The sequence below is a fragment of the Lepisosteus platostomus genome, chromosome 25, assembly GCF_059453375.1.
Source record: "Lepisosteus platostomus isolate fLepPlt1 chromosome 25, fLepPlt1.hap1, whole genome shotgun sequence".
Taxonomy (NCBI): domain Eukaryota; kingdom Metazoa; phylum Chordata; class Actinopteri; order Semionotiformes; family Lepisosteidae; genus Lepisosteus; species Lepisosteus platostomus.
In genome coordinates, this window is record NC_142635.1 from 7,227,062 (window position 1) to 7,245,820 (window position 18,759).

Genomic DNA, 18,759 nt, shown 5'->3' on the forward strand with positions numbered 1-18,759 from the left:
TTTTCTTTGTCCAAGTGGTCATCTTGCACTTCACTGCTCATCTGTTTTATGAAGTCCTCAAACGTCTACACCATTTGATCACTCGGCCTGTCTTTTTAATTATGCTTGCCTTTGATTTCGGATGGAGATGTGCATCATCCTCGGCTTAGCGGTTTAGACTTTCAACGGTGTTCGGCCGCGTTACAACTCGTTGTTTTATTAAATGTTTCAATTTTCGAGACCAGAGGAAATTGACGAGATCGGCACTAGTGTGCAAATAAATCAGAACCTCCTTGGTAAGGGCTAGCAGTATGGGGTTGAAGTTTTGACTAGGTTGACGCTGCAGGCGCTGTAGTGTTAATCTGTGCAGTAGTCACTGGGGCGACAGCATACTAATAGTACAGCCGTGGAGAACGAGAGTCTGATTTCATAAGCGACAGGTTATGGGCTTAAGTCACCGCTGGGTTTAAGACACATCTGTTACACCCTTAAGCAAAGAGGTACTTTCCCCCAGAAACTCCACCCAACTGTAACTGGGGGCTAAAATATGTGGGAGTAACCCTGCAATAGGGCACCGTCTCTCCCGGGGGAGGGGGGTCACATGTTCTCAGTCCAATTGACGTTATGGGAGTTGATGGATGAGTGACTTTGCTCTGGCATGCACTTCACCTATGAATGATTATATTTCAGTATGGCGAGGCGATCGTTTTTTCCCCATAGCTGAGGCCACAAGTCTCAGGCAGTTGCAAAGTACTACAAAGGCGTCGCACCCTGTTGACGTCACAGATCTGCGCTCGACTTCGAGGCCGCATAGCCACGCCCATCCATTCTGGACGTGGAGCAATCAGAACACGCCAAACGCACGCTGTGGCGATCCTTGCGGTGGGAGGCCTGGGACGTGGACCAATCAGAAGCTGCCCGTCGGGGTCGAGGGGGCGGGCCCCGTGATGTCAGCTGTGACGAAATGGCTTGCGGAACAGCGGGCCGGGAGACCCAATGAGATCACGCCGCGTCCTGGGCCTTGAGCTGAGAAATCAACCGGCGAATGCAAAGGGAAAAAATCCAGAAATATAATATAGAGGGGATATGGTGAGTGTAATCTGCACAGGGCAATAAGAAGCCAGTGACGAACAGAGAGAGAGGCTTTATGCACTGAAGTCGTAGTCGTTATAGGAGGGTTTTAGTTCTTCCATTGAAGTTGCATCGTTCCAGCAGAGCTACAAGCAAAGACTTTTAAAAATTACCAAGGTAAGTTGGGCAATGTCATCGCTGTATGAATGTGAGGTTCGTGATAGGTGTGAGAGAGTGCACAGGTTTGACCGTACTGTGCCCGGCATTTAGCGAGAAAAGCAATCGAGGAGGCTCGTCGCTCGAAATTGCTTATTTTGTCCGTTTCTGTTAACTATGTCTCTTTTGTGCTTTCGGGAGATGTGGAAGACTCGCTTGTCGATCGCGTTAAACTTATTTACATTCTGTCATGGCAGAGATCAAAACAAGTAAAGACAATCCCCAACGTTAATCTGTTTAGAGATGACCTGCTTTTTGGCAGACCGGTTACTGTTTCCTAACCTGCCAAACCGTTGCATCCATTGAAACATGTGGTCGATAAATTTGGTCTCCGCTCAGACGCGCAGGTCAGAATTGGGGGCTGGAAGTTTCCACGTTTGTAGGCTTTGAATGACTGTCTTGATGCAGGTGCACATAGGATGAGGATTTCAGTCGTAAATAATTAATCAGCCCTGTTCACTTCAGTGATAGCTACAATAAGCGGTGCGTTTCTGACCCTGTTTTACCGTATTTAAACGCATTACGCTTTAGAGACGCAACATCCGAGTAAAACAGGATGTTGAACTTCCTGTTGTTAGTCTTAGTGCTGTACTTGGCATTAGTGTTTAATAGAGAGAAACGTGTCATTAAAGCGCAGGTTGTAGATCAGAGCACCTGATTATAAACCAGGGTCTTTGGAGTATTAACAACTCAAATAAATCATAATAAATATACGTTCTGTGACTTAACTCGAGTTGCATTGCTTGTTGAAATCAAGTCCCTGTTTTGTATGCCTGATATACTGGGTTGTTAGCTCCTCTACAGACCATCAGTGCCGTGCTTCTAAACCTCAGCCCATGAGTCTGTAAAATGTCTGCTTACTGTTATTAAAATGGATGACAGTTGTGTTCAAAGTGACTTACGTTGTTCCACTTGTACTGTGTAAAGCTCTCTGTTCAGTGGTGCAGCTGTAGCGTTTACAGCCAGGAGCCTAGAACTCAAGCCTCTGTCCCAGACAGCTGCCCACGTCCCTACTGTCCTGTCAGATAGATCTTTAATGCGCAATGGCCTATGTGGAAAGTGCTGTGATAAAGCACCGTGGACACATGCAAATCTCCAATGTTATTGGACATGTGCAAATGAGAAAGGACACATTTCAAATAGACTTGGCAGCTGAGGAACGGAATGAATTTGAAATCTTTTTCACACCACGAGAGAGCTGAAGGACACCTTCATGCATGTTTGCTATTCATTAGGCAACCTCCCAGCACTTACAAGTCATTTGGCATCGGCCCGTATTCTTTTTTGAGCATCTCTTCCTGCGATTTGTGATTCAGGGCTAAATGCACGGTGAAACCTTTTTGTATCATGCACTTCTGAAAGAACAGGACAGTTGCCAAAACAAGTCAGATTGATAATATGTAGTTTTTATCCTCTCATAATTTATAGCTCTTCTGTTCAAGGTAAGGTACATTGCTGTGCATCGTTTTGGAAAATATGCCTTATTTATCTAAATAATTTAGTTTGCTTTCACATGATTTTGTTCCCCTGGACAAAAACAAGCCCGTAAATGAATGCCTGCCTACCGAATTCTGCCACATCGCGAAGAGTCAAATATCGAGGGAGGATTTCCAGCAAGGTCTGGCCACAGCATTTTGAATAACAAATAAATCGCTGGAAAATGTATATTGTTTCATTAATCATGTTCTTTCACCTTTCTCCCTCCAATAAATAAGCAAGCCCCATGACGCATGGAAGATATCGGGTGATGTATCGTCAGAGACCATCTGCTCGCTAACAATATATGATTTCTCCGTCACTCCCAGCAGACATCTGCCATAAGCATAGGCAGACATCAGCAGACATCAGCCTTGGGTCTTCGGGATGTTCTTTTGAGTCAAGCCTTCAGTTTCTAAAGGATGTGACACTTGGGTTGCATTGCTAATGGGCTGCTTTCTTTCAGGAGGGGACCATGGGTGGAAAGCTGACTCTCTGGGCTCTCTTCTGCCTCCTGGTGGCACACCTTCCCTCTCACACCGGTATGGACACGTTACTGCGTTACACTGTTGCTGCCTGAGCTCAGATCAGAGGCCGGCAACAGCACTCTTTGAGAGCTGGCTTCCTGCGGGCATTCTGGGAATCTCACAGTTACCACTTGAGTAAAGAGGAAGCAGATGACTTCGTAATGAAATTAGTGGAGCTATTAAGAATGGAGGTAGAATAAAAACCAAAGAACTTTTCAGCCCTCTGAACTGGAATTGCGCTCCATGCTTTAGCTTAAGGGCAGCAAAGTCTAGTTCTGGAGGTCTTTGGACACTGTTGGTACTATCTATCTGCCTTCTCTTTACAAACTTTAGATTTACAAACTTTCTAAATAATATTTAACTGCTAAATTAATAACGCAAATTGAAAATTCTAGTGTTTGGCTTTTGCCCTGTGTGGAGAAGTCCTGTATAACCACTGACATTAGTTCCAGAAGATATGAGAAAGAAAAGTGTTAATACATGAACTGATGAGTGGTGTTTATTAGCAAATGCAACAGTAACTCTTTCAGTAAATCTCTTAAGAGCAGTTTTGATGTTGGAAGTGATATGGTCACTGTGTGTTCTTTTATTCGTCTATTAAAGGCACTTGTGCTGAGGAACCTGAATGACCAAGATGTTGTGGCTATAAATTGTTATTTTGGGTTTTAATGCAGATTCTGTAGCAGTTATGTCAGTGGACCTGGGCAGTGAGTGGATGAAGATAGCAATAGTCAAACCTGGTGTGCCAATGGAGATTGTTCTGAACAAGTAAGAGGTTCTTTCAGTTCTAAACTTAGATTTACAAAGGTATGTAAAACAAAGCAGAGTTGATCTGCCCTGCTCGTGACAGGAATGTAAATTATTCAGCTGGTGCCGTGTTCGTAAATTAAGGCTGGGGTATCCCGTTAATATGCCTGCCATTATAATTAAACCATTGACTCATTTGAAGTCAAACATGTCATACAAGTCATTCATTTGAGGATGATAATTATTTTCAATTTATCTAATCTGAATACATAACACACGATGGAAAAGTGCAAAAGCCCAACTTGTAGGTGTCATTTAGTTGTTCTTCTGTAACTCGCAATCTGACGTGAATGGACATTATCTGTAGATCTCCATATTTCGGGGTGGTGTTTAGGTACCTCACTTGCAGGTTCTGCCCAGCACAGAACTGAATTCCCTCTGAGGTAGGTAGGGCTTCCCAGGAAAACATGCCACAGCTCACATCTGAGTCTGCCCAGGCTTTTTTTTCTGTAAAATATGTATAAAAAAATCACATGAGGGAAAAGGAGTTCGATTAGACTGTGCAAAAACAGTTCTTTGTTTGCATTTTTTCTGCCTTGGGTTAGATGGAAGTTGTGTTGACTTGCTCTGTGCTTGCTTTGTGTGGCACAGGGAGTCCAGGAGGAAAACTCCAGTGGCCGTCTGCTTGAAGGAGAATGAGCGTGTGTTTGGGGACGGGGCGCTGGGAGTGGTAAGGACGATGTGTGGGCTCACCGGCAGTCTGAAATACCAGCTTGCTTCTCTTGCTTCAGACAGTGACGCCTCTCTCTGAAAGACCCTAAAGAGAGAAGTGATGATCAATCTGACGAGCTACACATAAAGTGAGCCTCTGTCAATCTGTTATCTTCAAAGTTCCAAAGTAGTTTTTTGGGAAAAAATGATTTAAAAAAATCATAAACACTTTTGTTCACTGAATGAATAAATGAAACAGTGTGCTATTAACAATCAGCTGAAAACCTATTTGTAATGCTCCGTATGACTGCCGTTTTAAAAGCTGAGCAGTTAAGATTCATCTATGGGTGTTCACTTCCCACTTTTAACCTCACACTTCCTATCACATTTTACTTGAAATTGATTAATCTTTAACAAACGTTTAGCTTGAAAGAGTCTTGTAGCACAACTGTATGGACATCTTCAGTGAACGGGAATATGTAGTATTTAGGGACTTGTAATCGCAACCCTGCAGCTGTGAGTGAACTCGAGATGCATCCCACCTATTTACATACTTTCTCAGTTTTTCACTGCCGCTTTTCACGTGGGCTTTAAGTAGCATTTTTCAGGAATGCAGCTGCTGTGGAAATCGAGATCTGTGTCTGCGGCTGTAGCTTACTCTCGCCCCTGTCCTCTCCTTCCCCAGTCTGTGAAGAACCCCAGGCAGGTCTACCGGTATCTCCAAGACCTGTTGGGAAAGAGGCTCGATAACCCCCAAGTGGCGCTGTATCGGAAACGCTTCCCCGAGCACCAGCTGGAGGAGGACAAGAGCCGGGGAACGGTGCTTTTCCGAAACACGGAGTGAGTCTCTGTCTTTCATTTTCACTGTCCGCGTCCACTGTCCCACGTTGAGCGTATTCAGAATACTGAAGCATACCGAAGAGGAGTTTTCCAGCGGTTGTATTCTGAATGACCATGTTTTAAGCATAAAAACATCCGTGTTTAGAAAAAACTCTCTGTTGGAAGTTAATGTACCTATCACTTTTCTTTCAGATAGGAATGAAGATGACTTTTTTTCTTCTAGTTCAAATGGAATCTTTTTGCCTGAAAGATTTTCCAACAAACTTCTAATCTAAAATGCTTTGTTGTTGTAATAGTTGCCTCTCTCTCTGGTCATTACAGGGAGCTGAAGTACTCTCCCGAAGAGATCCTGGGTATGGTGTTGAACTACTCACGCAGCCTGGCTCAGGATTTTGCAGGTGAGCTCCATGGCAGAGTTAAACAATGGAGCATCTCCAGTTTCTGAGGTTTACTGCAGTTAGTACTGCTGAACAGGCATGCTAATTGTCTTCTTATCATTATCAGAAGTTAACCTTTAAAACCATGAATCACTGATATGCGCCCAAGAATCACAAACTTGGCTCTTTTATTTTAGATAAAATAACGTAACAAAATAACAAGTCATAATCTTCTATTGTCTCGTCAATTGATTCACTACTGATGTTCCTTTTAGTAATATGGAGGTGTTTCCTTCTCCACAGAGCAGGCAATCAAAGATGTCGTGATCACCGTCCCGGCCTTTTTCAATCAGGCAGAGCGCAGGGCAGTCCTGCAGGCCGCACAGATGGCTGACCTGAAGGTCCTTCAGCTTATCAACGATAACACGGCAGTGGCCTTGAACTACGGGGTCTTTAGAAGGAAGGACATCAACAGCACGGCTCAGGTGCCCTTTAATGTCTTTCTTCAATTCAGACAACAACAGCACCATGCTGAGCTGTTTTATTTCGTTGTTAAGTAAGAGCGCCAGCAATGTTGTCTAGGCAATGAAAAAAGGTTGAAGGGTGGAGACCTGTCTGTGATTCTGTGTGCACAGATGTGTGTATATATATTATACATATAATGTATATTATGGGAGTATAAGCACTACATTTGTGAGTAAAAGGAAGACTTAAAAGTCTTAAAATTGCCAAATACAAGTAGTACACCCGAAGAAGGCTCCACAGCCGAAACGTTGTGTATTCTTCTCTTTTCAGCCTGGAATAAACCTGTACTTATTCCTTTGCAGTCTACGCTTGCTGACGCAGCTGCCCACCTGACGTTTTTTGTTACCTGTTATTGAATTGAAGATTGTAGAAACCTGACTCTGGCCTGGGGTCGTTCCTCTGACCTGGCTTCAAAGCAATTTAGACAAACTCCTGTTGTATGTGACATTTCAGAAGTAACTGCAAGGCACAGATAACAATGAGGAAAAGCCACAGGGCTGTGTGTGGACGTTTCTTCTGTAGTTCCAATACATAGGCACTGGTCACTCATAAACTTCCATCCACAGCAACAACTTAGGGTGACTATAACTGTACTGGGGCTGTGAAACTCTGTTACGCCGCTGGAGTTTGGGACACTGTGGGGCAGGCACAACGCGTGTATGCATGTTCTTCAGTGCTGTCCCAAAATGGCCTTTTCCGTCCCAGATTTAAAACTCGCCTCGAACCTTCGCCACCCCGTGCTGCGACTCCTTGCATCTCTGCGCTGGCGCCCGAGTCTCTTTCCGCACGCGTGACCGGCGCCACCGCCACCTCGTGCCGGAAGTGCCCTGCTGAAATAAGCCGTGACTTGTGTGCTCCCGCAGAACGTGATGTTTTTCGACATGGGCTCAGGCAGCACCGTGGCCACCGTTGTCACATACCAGACCGTGAAGACCAAGGACACCGGCGTCCAGCCCCAGCTCCAGGTCCGGGGGGTGGGGTAAGTGGAGGTCTCTCTCCCAGGCTGGCGTAAATCTGACCAGTGCCCGAGTACTCTCCCTGTAGAGGACTGTAGAGTTGCCTCCCCTTGATCGAAGGTGCTGTTTTAACATTCCTCTGAATATTAAACGAGTTCTTGAAGTGTTTGTTTGAATCTTGAATATTCTGCCTCACGTAGTGTAGCAGCAAAGGTCCCAATGTACATTAAAGTAACGCTTTGCTTTTCTGAAAGTTTCAGACCTTGAGAAAATCCTTTGAATATACAAAAGAATTGGAGAAAAACTCTCAATAAATTATAGAATTATGGGTCCTGCTAGAACATGGATGAAAAGCTTCAAAGGTTAGAGAATGAACCTGAATCCATGGCTACACCGCTTCATGCCCAGAAATGTGTTACCCGAACCCGTTTCCAGACTGCCACAAGTGTTCCAGCCTCTCTCCCTCTGCCACCTGGCCCAGGTTTGACCGCACGCTGGGGGGGTTCGAGATGGAGCTCCGCTTGCGCGACCACCTGGCCAAGCTGTTCAACGAGCAGAAGAAGACCAAGAAGGACGTGCGGGAGAACCAGAGAGCCATGGCCAAGCTGCTGAAGGAGGCCCAGCGTCTGAAGACCGTGCTGAGCGCCAACGCTGACCACATGTCCCAGGTAACAGAGGGGCAGACGGGGGCGGGGAAGTTAAACCTAATCTCTGTGGGAGAGAGGTATGCTTTTTAACAATTTTGACATGCACATTGTAATGCTCCACAGCTTTGGTAATAAAGTGTAAAGAGCATTTTGGATTGCTAAGCAGCCACAAAGTTTGCAAAATCCAATTTAAACATGCACCTGAACAATCATTGTTCTGTTAAGTCAAGGAGCACCAAGTCATTTATACGCTCTGTGTGTAATAGGACTTCTTAGTGCTCGAGTACTCAAGCTCTCCTTTCTCTTCCCTCCGTGTCCTCCGCAGGTTGAGGGGCTGCTCGATGACATCGATTTCAAGGCGCGGGTGACGCGCGCGGAGTTTGAAGAGATGTGCGCCGACCTGTTTGCACGAGTGCCGGGCCCCGTACAGCAGGCGCTGAGCGCCGCGGAGATGTCCATGGTGACTTCACTGCCCCCGCTAGCGCCGTCGTCGCCATTTCACAGAGAAGTGCCTCTCCTTCCGGCTCATGTGTCCTGATGTGCTGCGCTTTCTCTCCGTCTCTCCAGGATGAGATCGAGCAGGTGATCCTGGTAGGGGGGGCCACTCGAGTGCCCAAGGTCCAGGAGGTGCTGCTGAACGCAGTGGGCAAGTGAGTGACGGGTGTTGTTCCTGTACCGCTGTTCGCCGTGGCCTGCTGTGTGTGCAGCCTGAGTGCAGGATTGAGTTTCCGAGGTCAGACGGTGTCTGGCAAGGAGGTCCGTAGAAACAAACAGCAGGTTTTCACCCCTGCAACTCTGACACTCAGGCTGGCTTGTTCTTGTTCCAATAAGGCTGGCATTCAATCCACAGACTTCATACTTTATCATTTGGGCTTCCGTTTTTTTTCTTTTGTACAGTATGTCAGTTTTGAGTGGATAAGGTGGCATTGCTTTAAGCTTTCAAGCTGCCCCGCTTTGTTAATGAAAACAGCCAAGACAGCTCTTAATTGCAAAATTGTTTTATGGCCTCAACATGAATCTGTCGAGCAGTCCTGCTTAACGTTTGCCCAATTTACCCTCCTCCTTTATACCGATAGGTTTTTTTTTTCCCCACAAGCTTAAGAAGAGATTAACAGGCAAAAATAATTTCAGTGTAAAATAAGAGAAGAACTGTGTGCAGCGTCTGCAAGAAGTTGAACATTTAAAGATCTCTTTAGGTATCCAAAAACCAAGGGTTCACTTTAAAAGCATGCATTAGAAAGAGGTGTGCAGTTGGGAAATAAATGCCTGGTTTGTGATTGAAGCCCTTGATTTTTGTGTATTAAACGGAGGTCCTGATTAAGAGGGGTTCCTTGAAAAGGGGTAGAAGCTGGAGAATCCTTATATTCGTACTCCTTGTATTGTACCCAAGCCGGTGTGTGGCGTCGCCCAATCGTAATACCTGCTGGCAGTGTAGCGCGGTTGTGCGCTGCGCCCCGTGCCCTCCCCTTCTCCCTGAGGTTGTGAACTGTCCCGTTGCAGGGAGGAACTGGGGAAGAACATCAACGCAGACGAGGCGGCAGCCATGGGCGCAGTGTACCAGGCCGCTGCCCTCAGCAAGGCCTTCAAGGTCAAACCGTTCCTGGTCCGCGACGCCGCTCTCTACCCCATCCAGGTGAGCGAGGGGACGAATGACCTTCAACCTTTGCCCCGGGTTGATTCCAAAAGCCTGAGTCGGTGGAGGTCCTTCCCATCTCTTACTGCTGCTTCCTGTCCTTCTGGCCAGGTGGAGTTCACTCGCGAGATGGAGGAGGAAGACGGGGTGAAGAGCCTGAAGCACAACAAGCGTGTCCTGTTCCAGAGGATGGCCCCCTACCCCCAGCGCAAGGTCATCACCTTCAACCGCTACTCTGATGACTTCCTCTTCTACGTCAACTATGGCGACCTCAGCTTCCTCAGTCTTGAGGACCTCAGGTGTGTCCTCACTGCTGCCAGCACAGCTGTCCCATCCCGGCCACTCCCGTTCAGTCTTGCCTTGCATCGAGAATCGCCAAGCCCTCCCCTTATCAACAATGCATGGCAGACGGGTCCTTATAAAGAGGGGCTTTTGAAAATAGGTCCTTCGTCTAGAATAAGCTGGAAAATCCTGTATTCATACTTGAAGCCTTGTGCTTTCCTTGCCTCCTACATGAGATAAGGTTCAGACACGCGGAGGTGAAACAGCCAAGCAGGTCATCATGTCTGCGGTACTTACTATTCCTTTCTTTAAACCTTCCTTCCTCTTCAGAGTGTTTGGCTCCCTCAATCTGACCACAGTCGCGCTCAAGGGAGTGGGCAGCAGTTTCAAGAAGCACACAGAGGCCGAGTCGAAGGGCATTAAGGCGCATTTCAACATGGACGAGAGTGGCGTTCTGACACTAGACAGGGTGAGTTAACCCTCCCTCCCTCTGCTTTTGCAACTGGTCTGGGAGAGTGTGACTGAGCTTCTTAAATGTGAAAAGGAAGCCATTTGCATTCGAGGTTTGCAAAGAGGGATTTGTGAACGAGTGCAGGAGTGTAAAGAGAGGTTCGGATCTGTTCTTGCAGGTGGAATCGGTGTTCGAGACCATAGTGGAGGAGAGAGAGGAAGAATCAACTCTTACAAGTGAGTACACCAGTGAGTTGGGAAAATAATACGTGCTACGTGATCTCTTAAATAAGTACATTGCTTGTTGTGTGCATACTTTTTTTTAAACCTATGGCTTGGTTGGATCTAAAAAGTCTTGGAATGGTGCTAACTTTTGTGCTTAATCTGAATTGGAAGCACATTGTGAAGCATCATTTTTTTTATCGGTTAAAAAAGAAAATATCTTTTGTGCAAATTCCAAATTGTCTAAGCCTGTCATGCTGCGCTATCAGCTGGTTTTGACTTGATGCTTACAATGATCTTTGTTTTCTTTGTCGATAACATCTTTTAAGAACTTGGAAACACAATCTCCAGCCTGTTCGGAGGAGGGAGCTCTGAACCCAAGGCAAATGTATCCGAGCCTGTCCAGGTAAAGACAGTGTTTGTGTTCTTTGCAGTGTAGCTTCACAGAACAACAGAGCTGGAAGGTGACTGCAACACGTAGATTAAGAATGGATATTGGGGGTGTTTTCCCTGCAACAGCTCAGAATTTGAACACTTGTTCCCCCCCCCGGTTCACACGTTTCTTTTTTATTTTAAATGTTGTAAGGATGAGGATGAAAGTACTGCGGAGGCTGGGAAAGAGGAAGAGGAGCCGGAGCAGAAAGGAGAAAATACCCCCCAAGAGGAGAAGCAGGAGACTGGGGAGAAGGTTGAAGGAGAGCCCCAGGCTGAGAACAAGGAGAAGGCTGAGGGCGAAACGTCTGCGGAGAAAACGGATTCACAGGTAATTAGCCGTTTCCTGCGTAGCAAGATTCAGTTTCAAAACCTTATAGTGCTCGTAGATTACAGAAAATAAAGATGACATTTCTATTTGTCAATCTTTACATATTTTCATTTAATTGATTTCTGCAATGTTTTGTCAAATACAGCTCTAACGGTTGGGTGTGCACCTTTTGGATGTGCTAGTCTGATTCTGTCACCCATTTAGCAATACATTGTTTCCACACCAAAAAATCATCCGCCTACCACCAGTTCAGTTTTTAGTTGATAAAATGTTCTCTTCCTGTGGCAGGCCAAAACGGAAGGAGAGAATGTTGGGAAAGAAGAAGATAAAAGGCCAGAGGAAGATGGAGGGAAAACCGAGGACAAGGAGGAGGAAAAGAAAGTCAAATCCCAGAAGAAGTCCAAGATTTCAGAGGACATTGGAGTGGAGCTGCAAATCAACGACATCTTGAACCCCAGCCAAGATCAGATTGCCTCCTCCAAAAAGAAGTAAGCAAGCCGATGAGAACCCGAAATATTGATAACCGACACCTGGTTCATAAATAAGTATGAAATGTAATCTTTCATCACTGTCCCCTTTGGAGAGCTTGACTACAGCTGTCTCATGAGAATCACATCACTTTACTGTTAGACAGATGGACTGCTTAGGTAAACCTTAGGAGACATGTCTATAACTGATGGCTTGATGGCCAAGTCCAGACCAAACAGTTGGATGTGGTTGTTTTATATGTGGAGTTTAAAAATAGGATGTTTAAAAAACGTACCCATTTCATCACAGCACAGCATCTGCTGTTGTTACTATCATCCCCAGACAACTCAAGACGCCATGTGCAGAACTTGTCATTTGAAGTTGGTTTCTTTTCCTCAGGCTTCAGGACCTGACCGATCGGGATCTGGAAAAACAAGAGAGAGAGAAGGCCCTGAACAGCCTGGAAGCCTTCATCTTTGAGACGCAGGTACAAAACTGCCCATGTGCTGACGCTCACCGTCAATGTCCGGATCGTCTTATTGATGTGGATATGAATATGCTGGTCGATGAATTGAGTTACGTAGTAATGGACCTGCAAAACCTACTGTGGAGAAAGAGATGGCGCTTTGAAGAAATTTGAATATCCTACATGAAATGCAAAAGAAGAGCTCCTGTTCCTTCTGAATTAACCATCTCTTAAAAAGTGGTCTGTTAAATGTATGAGGCAGATCACTTCATAGCTCCAAGTATCCTTATTCTGGAGGTCACCCTAGAAGTCCCCAAACCGGGCGCTACCATTGGCTCTGTGCTGCCCTGCAGGACAAGCTGTACCAGGAGGAGTATCAGGCCGTGGTGACAGAAGAGGAGAAGGAGCAGATCATGGGGAAGCTGGGAGAAGCCTCCAGCTGGATGGACGAGGAGGGCTACACTGCCGGCACCAAGGAGCTCCAGGAGAAGCTGGCGGGGCTGAAGAAGCTCTGCAAGGCCATGTTCTTCAGGGTGGATGAGCGCAGGAAGTGGCCGGACCGGCTGGCTGCTCTCGACAGCATGCTCAACCATTCCAGCTTTTTCCTCAAGTGAGTCTGTGCACCAGGAGGGGGGAGCCTTCTGATTAATCACAGAAAGCTTTAGAAGTGAGTGGGACCGATGTTGGTGCAGGGTCTTATTTTCAGTTTTAAATTGAAGTTAAAGTATTAACTTAACCTTAGAATGTGAAAACACCTGTCCACCAATGGCAATCACAATCTGTTCGATAGCTGATATAAATTACATCCTCCATAAAAAAAAATAGAAAATGTAAGATATCTTCACACTTGTACCCATATTCTATTGTCTAGGAGTGCCAGACTCATTCCTGAAGATGACCAGATCTTCACAGAGGTGGAGCTGAGCACTCTGGAGAAAGTCATCAATGAGACAACGGTAACAAAACTAAACAAAATGGAACAGGGCATTGTAGAAAGTCTGGTCTATAGAGCTGTTGTCGTTTCAAAGCTCTGAATAAATTTCATATGCAGGTTTTATTTATGGATAACTATTCACAAATGAAATTTCAGGACCTTTACCTTAAACAAATCAACTACATTCAAACTAAATATATATATAAACATGTAATTTGCCTTAAGGTTTCAGTTTTCTAATGCATTGAGACGTTAACTATTACCATGTCTCCCTCTACCTTTCCAGAACTGGAAGAATGAGACCGTGGCAGAGCAAGAGCAGAAGTCTCCAACTGAGAAGCCTGTCCTGCTGTCCAAGGATATCGAGGCCAAACTGGCTCTGCTGGACCGCGAAGTGAAGTACCTTCTCAACAAGGCCAAGTTCGCCAAGCCCAAGCCCAAGCCCAAACCCAAGGACAAGAACGCCACCAGCTCCGAGGCCGAAAAAACAAACGGCACTGCTGCAGATTCTGAGAGAGTTATCCCACCTAAGGAAGAGCCCTCTTCTGAGAAAATGGAAGGCAAGTCTGTCTCTTGACTCTTGTGTGTGATGACATCCTATACGTTTGTAAGCTATTTTTGGTTTTACAAATTATTGGACAAAAACTTTATCTTAAGATTTGCAAAGTCTAGCTGATTTTATTTCTTGTGTATTATTATTATTATTATTATTATTATTATTATTATTATTATTTTATTTTAGTTCCCACAGTCGAGCCCACAGAGAAGGTGAAACCTGCAGAAGAGCCGCCCACTGATGAGAATTCTGGGAAGGAGAGCAAGACCGACAGCCAGCAAGAGCCTTCAGAAACCCCAGAGCTAGAAGGGAAACCAGGTACATCTCAAGCTCAAATTCTTACAAAACTGATCAATGTGGAAACTGCTTAAATATTGAAAAGATGTCATATCAGACTATCTTATTTTGTTGAACTGCAGACATCTCAAATTACTAGTTTTGTCATTTCCAATTGATTTCAACATACTCAATTGAAAATCTGCAATTTTACGATGCAACTGTAATAAACAGGGTGAGCAAAGTGAACTTTTGACTAAGTTAGAGGAGTACAGGTAAAAAAAACATTAAAACATTTAATTTTTGTATTTGCAGAACCAACAGAAAACAGTAAACTGGAAAACCACATAGAAGACGAATTATAACATCTGGAATTCCTGAAAAACAGTTCAGTGTATTTATTGACATTAATTTTTGTAATGTTTTATTGTTTTAGTTTTTTTTTTCTATTAATTTAAACCGGATTGCGTCAGTGGATCATCATCATCATCAAGAAAACTATAGGTGTACATTTTGTTTTTTTGTCCCCTCTTTCGTATGGACAAATCCTATTTTTTACCATGACTGTGAAATCTGCTGCTTGCCACCCAAAAATCAGTTTGATCAGCAAAAGTAACATGTGTAAAAAAATTCCAAGCATACAGAAATGGATTCTGAAACTGGCTTTGCTCCGTCACCCATTCTTCCATTTTTTGGTTGTAGCTATATTCTGAATAAGGTGTGTGGAGGAAAGCAGAATTGGGAATGCCACAGCAGGTGGCAGTATGGTTAGGATTAGAACTCATTTCAGGGTCAGTTTCAGTTCTGAGTGTGGTGCTCATTGGGAGGGATTACCTGAGGAAAAGTGAGTTTGATCTGGAGCTCATTCAGACATGGTCATTTTGTCGGGAAATTTTGGAGACCTTGTTTTTTTTTGTGGATTTCTACCGAGTTTATACTGAGGCTTGAATTTGGAGTCATGATCTGAAGGAGTGTCGGGAGCTATTTAATCAAGGCCTCTGGAATTTACGACACCCGATATCTACATCATAGATCCTTGTAGAAGGTTGCCTTCTTATCTTTTTGTTGTTCGGTTCATTTTTAAATAAATCTTAGGAATATTCCCAGTGGTAGAATAGGGTCCGATCTCTTGGCCCAGGGAGGCTTGATACCACATGTGCTTGCTACCAACGAGGGGAGGATCCCTCTGTTCATGTCAGAGGAAACTTGAGTTGCTAGCATCTTTTGTTTTTTTGTCTTTGATGTGCAGGAGTAATGTACAACCTCATCAGTGTTGCATGTCTTTGAGCACTCACTTTCTTTAACTTGTGCTTTGCTGTAATAAACAAGACGTGATACGATATTGTACCTTTAGGATCCCAGCTTACAGAGATTTCTTCTTTTTTTTTTTTTAGTGAAGCTGGGCAGGCTCAGAATTACAAGGGCAGGATTGTTGTAAAATTATCATCTTGTGGAGTCCCTAGAAGATCTCTCCCCTGCATTAACAATCCTGAGTCTGAGTGCTGTATGATGTTTAAAGAGCACCTCCCAGCAGTGCAGAAGCATATGAAACAGTTGCTGTACATACATTGTTGGTATTTAAGAAACTGGTATAATACAAGAGCCCTCACTCCTGGTCCTGGGAACTCAAGCGTCTGCTGGTTGGTGCTTCTAAGCGCTCAGTTTAATAACTCTTAACAGTATCTTCTTGGTTAAATTCATTGACATAAAGGTGTGGGTGCCTAGAATCAGGACTGGGAAAGCCTGGTGTTGTGTACAGTCAAGGTGAGTTATTGACTTAAGTCAAAATGTTTTCTGCATCACTGGTCTACTTAAAAGCCTTAAATAACAGAGGGATGACTTTATTTGTTTTGTTTGAAGAATTTGCTTTTCTTCCAAATTCATACCACAGTACATGGGTTTTATTGTCATACAGATTTTAAACTAGGAATCTTTTGCGTTCTAGTTTTAAAATATTTTTGGAGATACTGTAAATGCTGGAATATGTCGATTTGTGTTTCACAGACTTCTTTTCCCGTGGTTGTGGTGTCAATCCCAGACACGTTTTTCTTTCTTCAATACCGCCTGTATTGCAAAATACTGTTTGAAATGACCTAGCTGGAAGCTAAACATTTAATGCATTCATTCTACAATGTCATAAAAGTAATTAGGATTAAACGTTTTTTTCAGTACGGTTTTCAGTCTGTTGAAAATGGGTGACAAAAGTGGGCCTGCGATCGAAATGAGATTGCTTTCTGTTAAATTCATAAAGGGGCCTCCTCCGATGTGATACATTCGTGTAGAGCAGTCCCTCTGTATCAGGAAAATAGTTATTACAAAATAAATTAATAATTTTGTTTCTTTGTGTTTACCAGTACTATCAAAGGTATTCTTCTAATGATCAAACACTTCCTGCATCCATTTAGGATTTGTCTGACTGTGGTATTGTCTTTGAACTCAAAAGACTTTCCCCCCCCGAATAATAGACTTTGCACTGGACTTCGTAAGACTGCAGCTTTATTTCCCATCGCAAACAACTCATAAAAAGGAAAATGCTCTGTCCTGTATTTTGGAGAACAAGTCCGTATATTTCAGCAAATATTGTTTGGGAACTGAATGGGTTAGAAAGGTATATAATCATATTTTGACTGGAGGGTTAAATGTTTTTTCTAAAATGTTAATAAAGATTTTTTTAATGTTTTTTTTTGTTCTGATTAGTTTGTTTTATGAAATGGCATTCTTGGTTAGTAGTGAGGTAGCATGAGGAATCCTACTCCCTTGGGCCCCTGAGCAAGGCAATTAACCCCAGCTGTTCCAGGGGTGCTGTACAATGGCTGACCCCGCGCTCTGACCCCCAGCTTCTCTCCTTGTGTGCGTCTCATGGAGAGCAAGCTGGGGTAGGCGAAAAAGACTTGATTCCTAATGCAAGAAATTGTATATGGCTAATAAAGTGATCTTATCTTATAATTGCCTCCAGAGATTAAACAAAAGGGACAGTTTTAAAGAAATTTATTTCTGAAATTATAAGCCATCTCTTTATCGGCAGGATCTTGTTGTTTTGTGTTTTTTAAATTTTAAATCTAATTTAAATAGGCACTTTTCTTAAATTTCTTTATAGTTCAAAATCTTATTTTTAAAATTGGTTGAGAACTCTTCTTTACAAATTCTCATGGAAGAGAATTCATGAAACACCTGAATAGAAGCATATAATATGTCCAATCACCGTCAATCATGACCTCTCACTTCATATCTGTGTTCAAGGCCAGCACAATTACCTGGATGGTGATTTTCTACAGATATAGCAGTAGGAGAACTAATTGAATGCATCTTTTAGCTTTACAGGCTTTCATGAACAAAATAAAGTAGCGATCTTAACACTAGTAATGGTATAGTTAGGAAACAGAAGACATCTTGTTTTACAAGCAACATCACTGTACTCTTGCAGATACATGGAAGCTGGAATTTAATCTTATGGGGGCTGGTGTTGGTTATTTTTGCTTGTCATCACTTTAATTGCCACCAAAATGTTTCATAGTTATTTCCACCACAAAATACATCAGAATACCTCACTCTTACTTTTTACCCTCTTAGAGGCTACATTACATGTTAGAACAACTTTTTTATCTCCTAGGGCTTGTTTTCCAAACTCTCAACAGCTATACAGGTGTTCAGAGTAGTTGTCAAAGTTCACATGAGAGAATATTTTAGGTTTGGAGCTATGGGTCGGGGTAGTGTTTGGGTCATGAAAACTTATATGTACTTACCACGTACCGTACGTCTATGAAAACAAAGAGCTACCATGTTTTGTAATATATGAAGACTTAGAAGTTATTACATAGGCCACATGCAGTAAAGGTAAGTGGGGAAAATCTACACTTTTCCAGACTTCACAGGACAACAGAGGTATGAGGTTTTCCTCTTGGATGTGCAGACAAGTCTGCCCGTCACGTTCTGCAATGGTCAGTTCTCAATTTTCTCATCAGAACTGCCTGATGGACTTTACTTGTAATCAGTTCACTTATTGGGTGGCAAATGTAATTTAGAGTCGACTAACAATTTTTAAGGTATGACTTGGCATCTTGTGGGGTTGGACATTAAAAAGGCAACAAATCCTGTCGGTTTCAATGCTCATTTGTTCCTTTAGTGAAAAAAATCTTAAGTGCATAATACAGTTCAAACAGTAAATTGCAAATGCACAGCTGTTATTTTACTCAAAATATGTTTTTAATACTTAAATTCAAACAGGATTGGTTTACAGTCACTCGGAACCATTCGCAGCAACACAGACAATATGTATCGGTCAGACACATTGACATTTTCAAGCTGTCACGTTGTCATGGATCTTTTAAGGATCCAATTTAAGAATCCTTAAACAAGGCGGTACATTTGTAAGTACTGACTGGATGTTGATCTAACCAGATGCTGAACAACACAAGTTTTAAAGGTAAATTTAAAGGGTGGTTTTAAATGTGTTTTTGAAAGCCATGTCATGAGAACTTAACATTTTGACTTGAAAAGTTGGAGGTTGGCAGATTTTTCCTCTTTCCTTTCATTAAAGTAAAGCTGGGTACGAATTTTCAACAATGCTTATTGCTGGAAGGTTGTAAATACTCTATACAGTGTTTTGCACCAAATAGGCAGTTATTACTGGTAATCAG

General features: G+C 43.4%; 1 protein-coding gene and 1 long non-coding RNA gene across 3 annotated transcripts; one reads left to right on the forward strand and one right to left on the reverse strand.

Moving 5' to 3' along the window:
• The first annotated feature begins 604 nt into the window (after positions 1-604).
• Positions 605-16,801, forward strand: hyou1 (hypoxia up-regulated 1). 2 transcript variants are annotated; one of them, XM_088619131.1, is made up of 25 exons: positions 605-1,227; positions 3,209-3,284; positions 3,944-4,037; positions 4,668-4,746; positions 5,413-5,567; positions 5,889-5,965; positions 6,248-6,429; positions 7,333-7,448; positions 7,907-8,093; positions 8,398-8,532; positions 8,640-8,722; positions 9,573-9,705; positions 9,817-10,004; positions 10,318-10,456; positions 10,617-10,674; positions 10,989-11,065; positions 11,246-11,422; positions 11,711-11,910; positions 12,290-12,377; positions 12,710-12,966; positions 13,228-13,312; positions 13,577-13,850; positions 14,033-14,164; positions 14,438-14,509; positions 15,517-16,801. In XM_088619131.1, the coding sequence occupies exons 2-24, from the start codon at positions 3,218-3,220 to the stop codon at positions 14,485-14,487; spliced, it is 3,033 nt and encodes a 1,010-aa protein (XP_088475257.1). In that variant the 5' UTR covers positions 605-1,227; positions 3,209-3,217; the 3' UTR covers positions 14,488-14,509; positions 15,517-16,801. The 2 variants fall into 2 exon arrangements, with proteins under 2 accessions (XP_088475257.1, XP_088475255.1); XM_088619129.1 differs by having other exon boundaries at positions 606-1,227; positions 14,438-16,801.
• LOC148641005 (uncharacterized) lies at positions 4,032-5,470 on the reverse strand. The gene is made up of 3 exons (XR_015929996.1): positions 5,386-5,470; positions 4,770-4,833; positions 4,032-4,523 (listed from the first exon to the last, which is right to left on the reverse strand). It is a non-coding gene; the product is annotated as an uncharacterized LOC148641005 (long non-coding RNA).
• Positions 16,802-18,759: the final 1,958 nt, after the last annotated feature.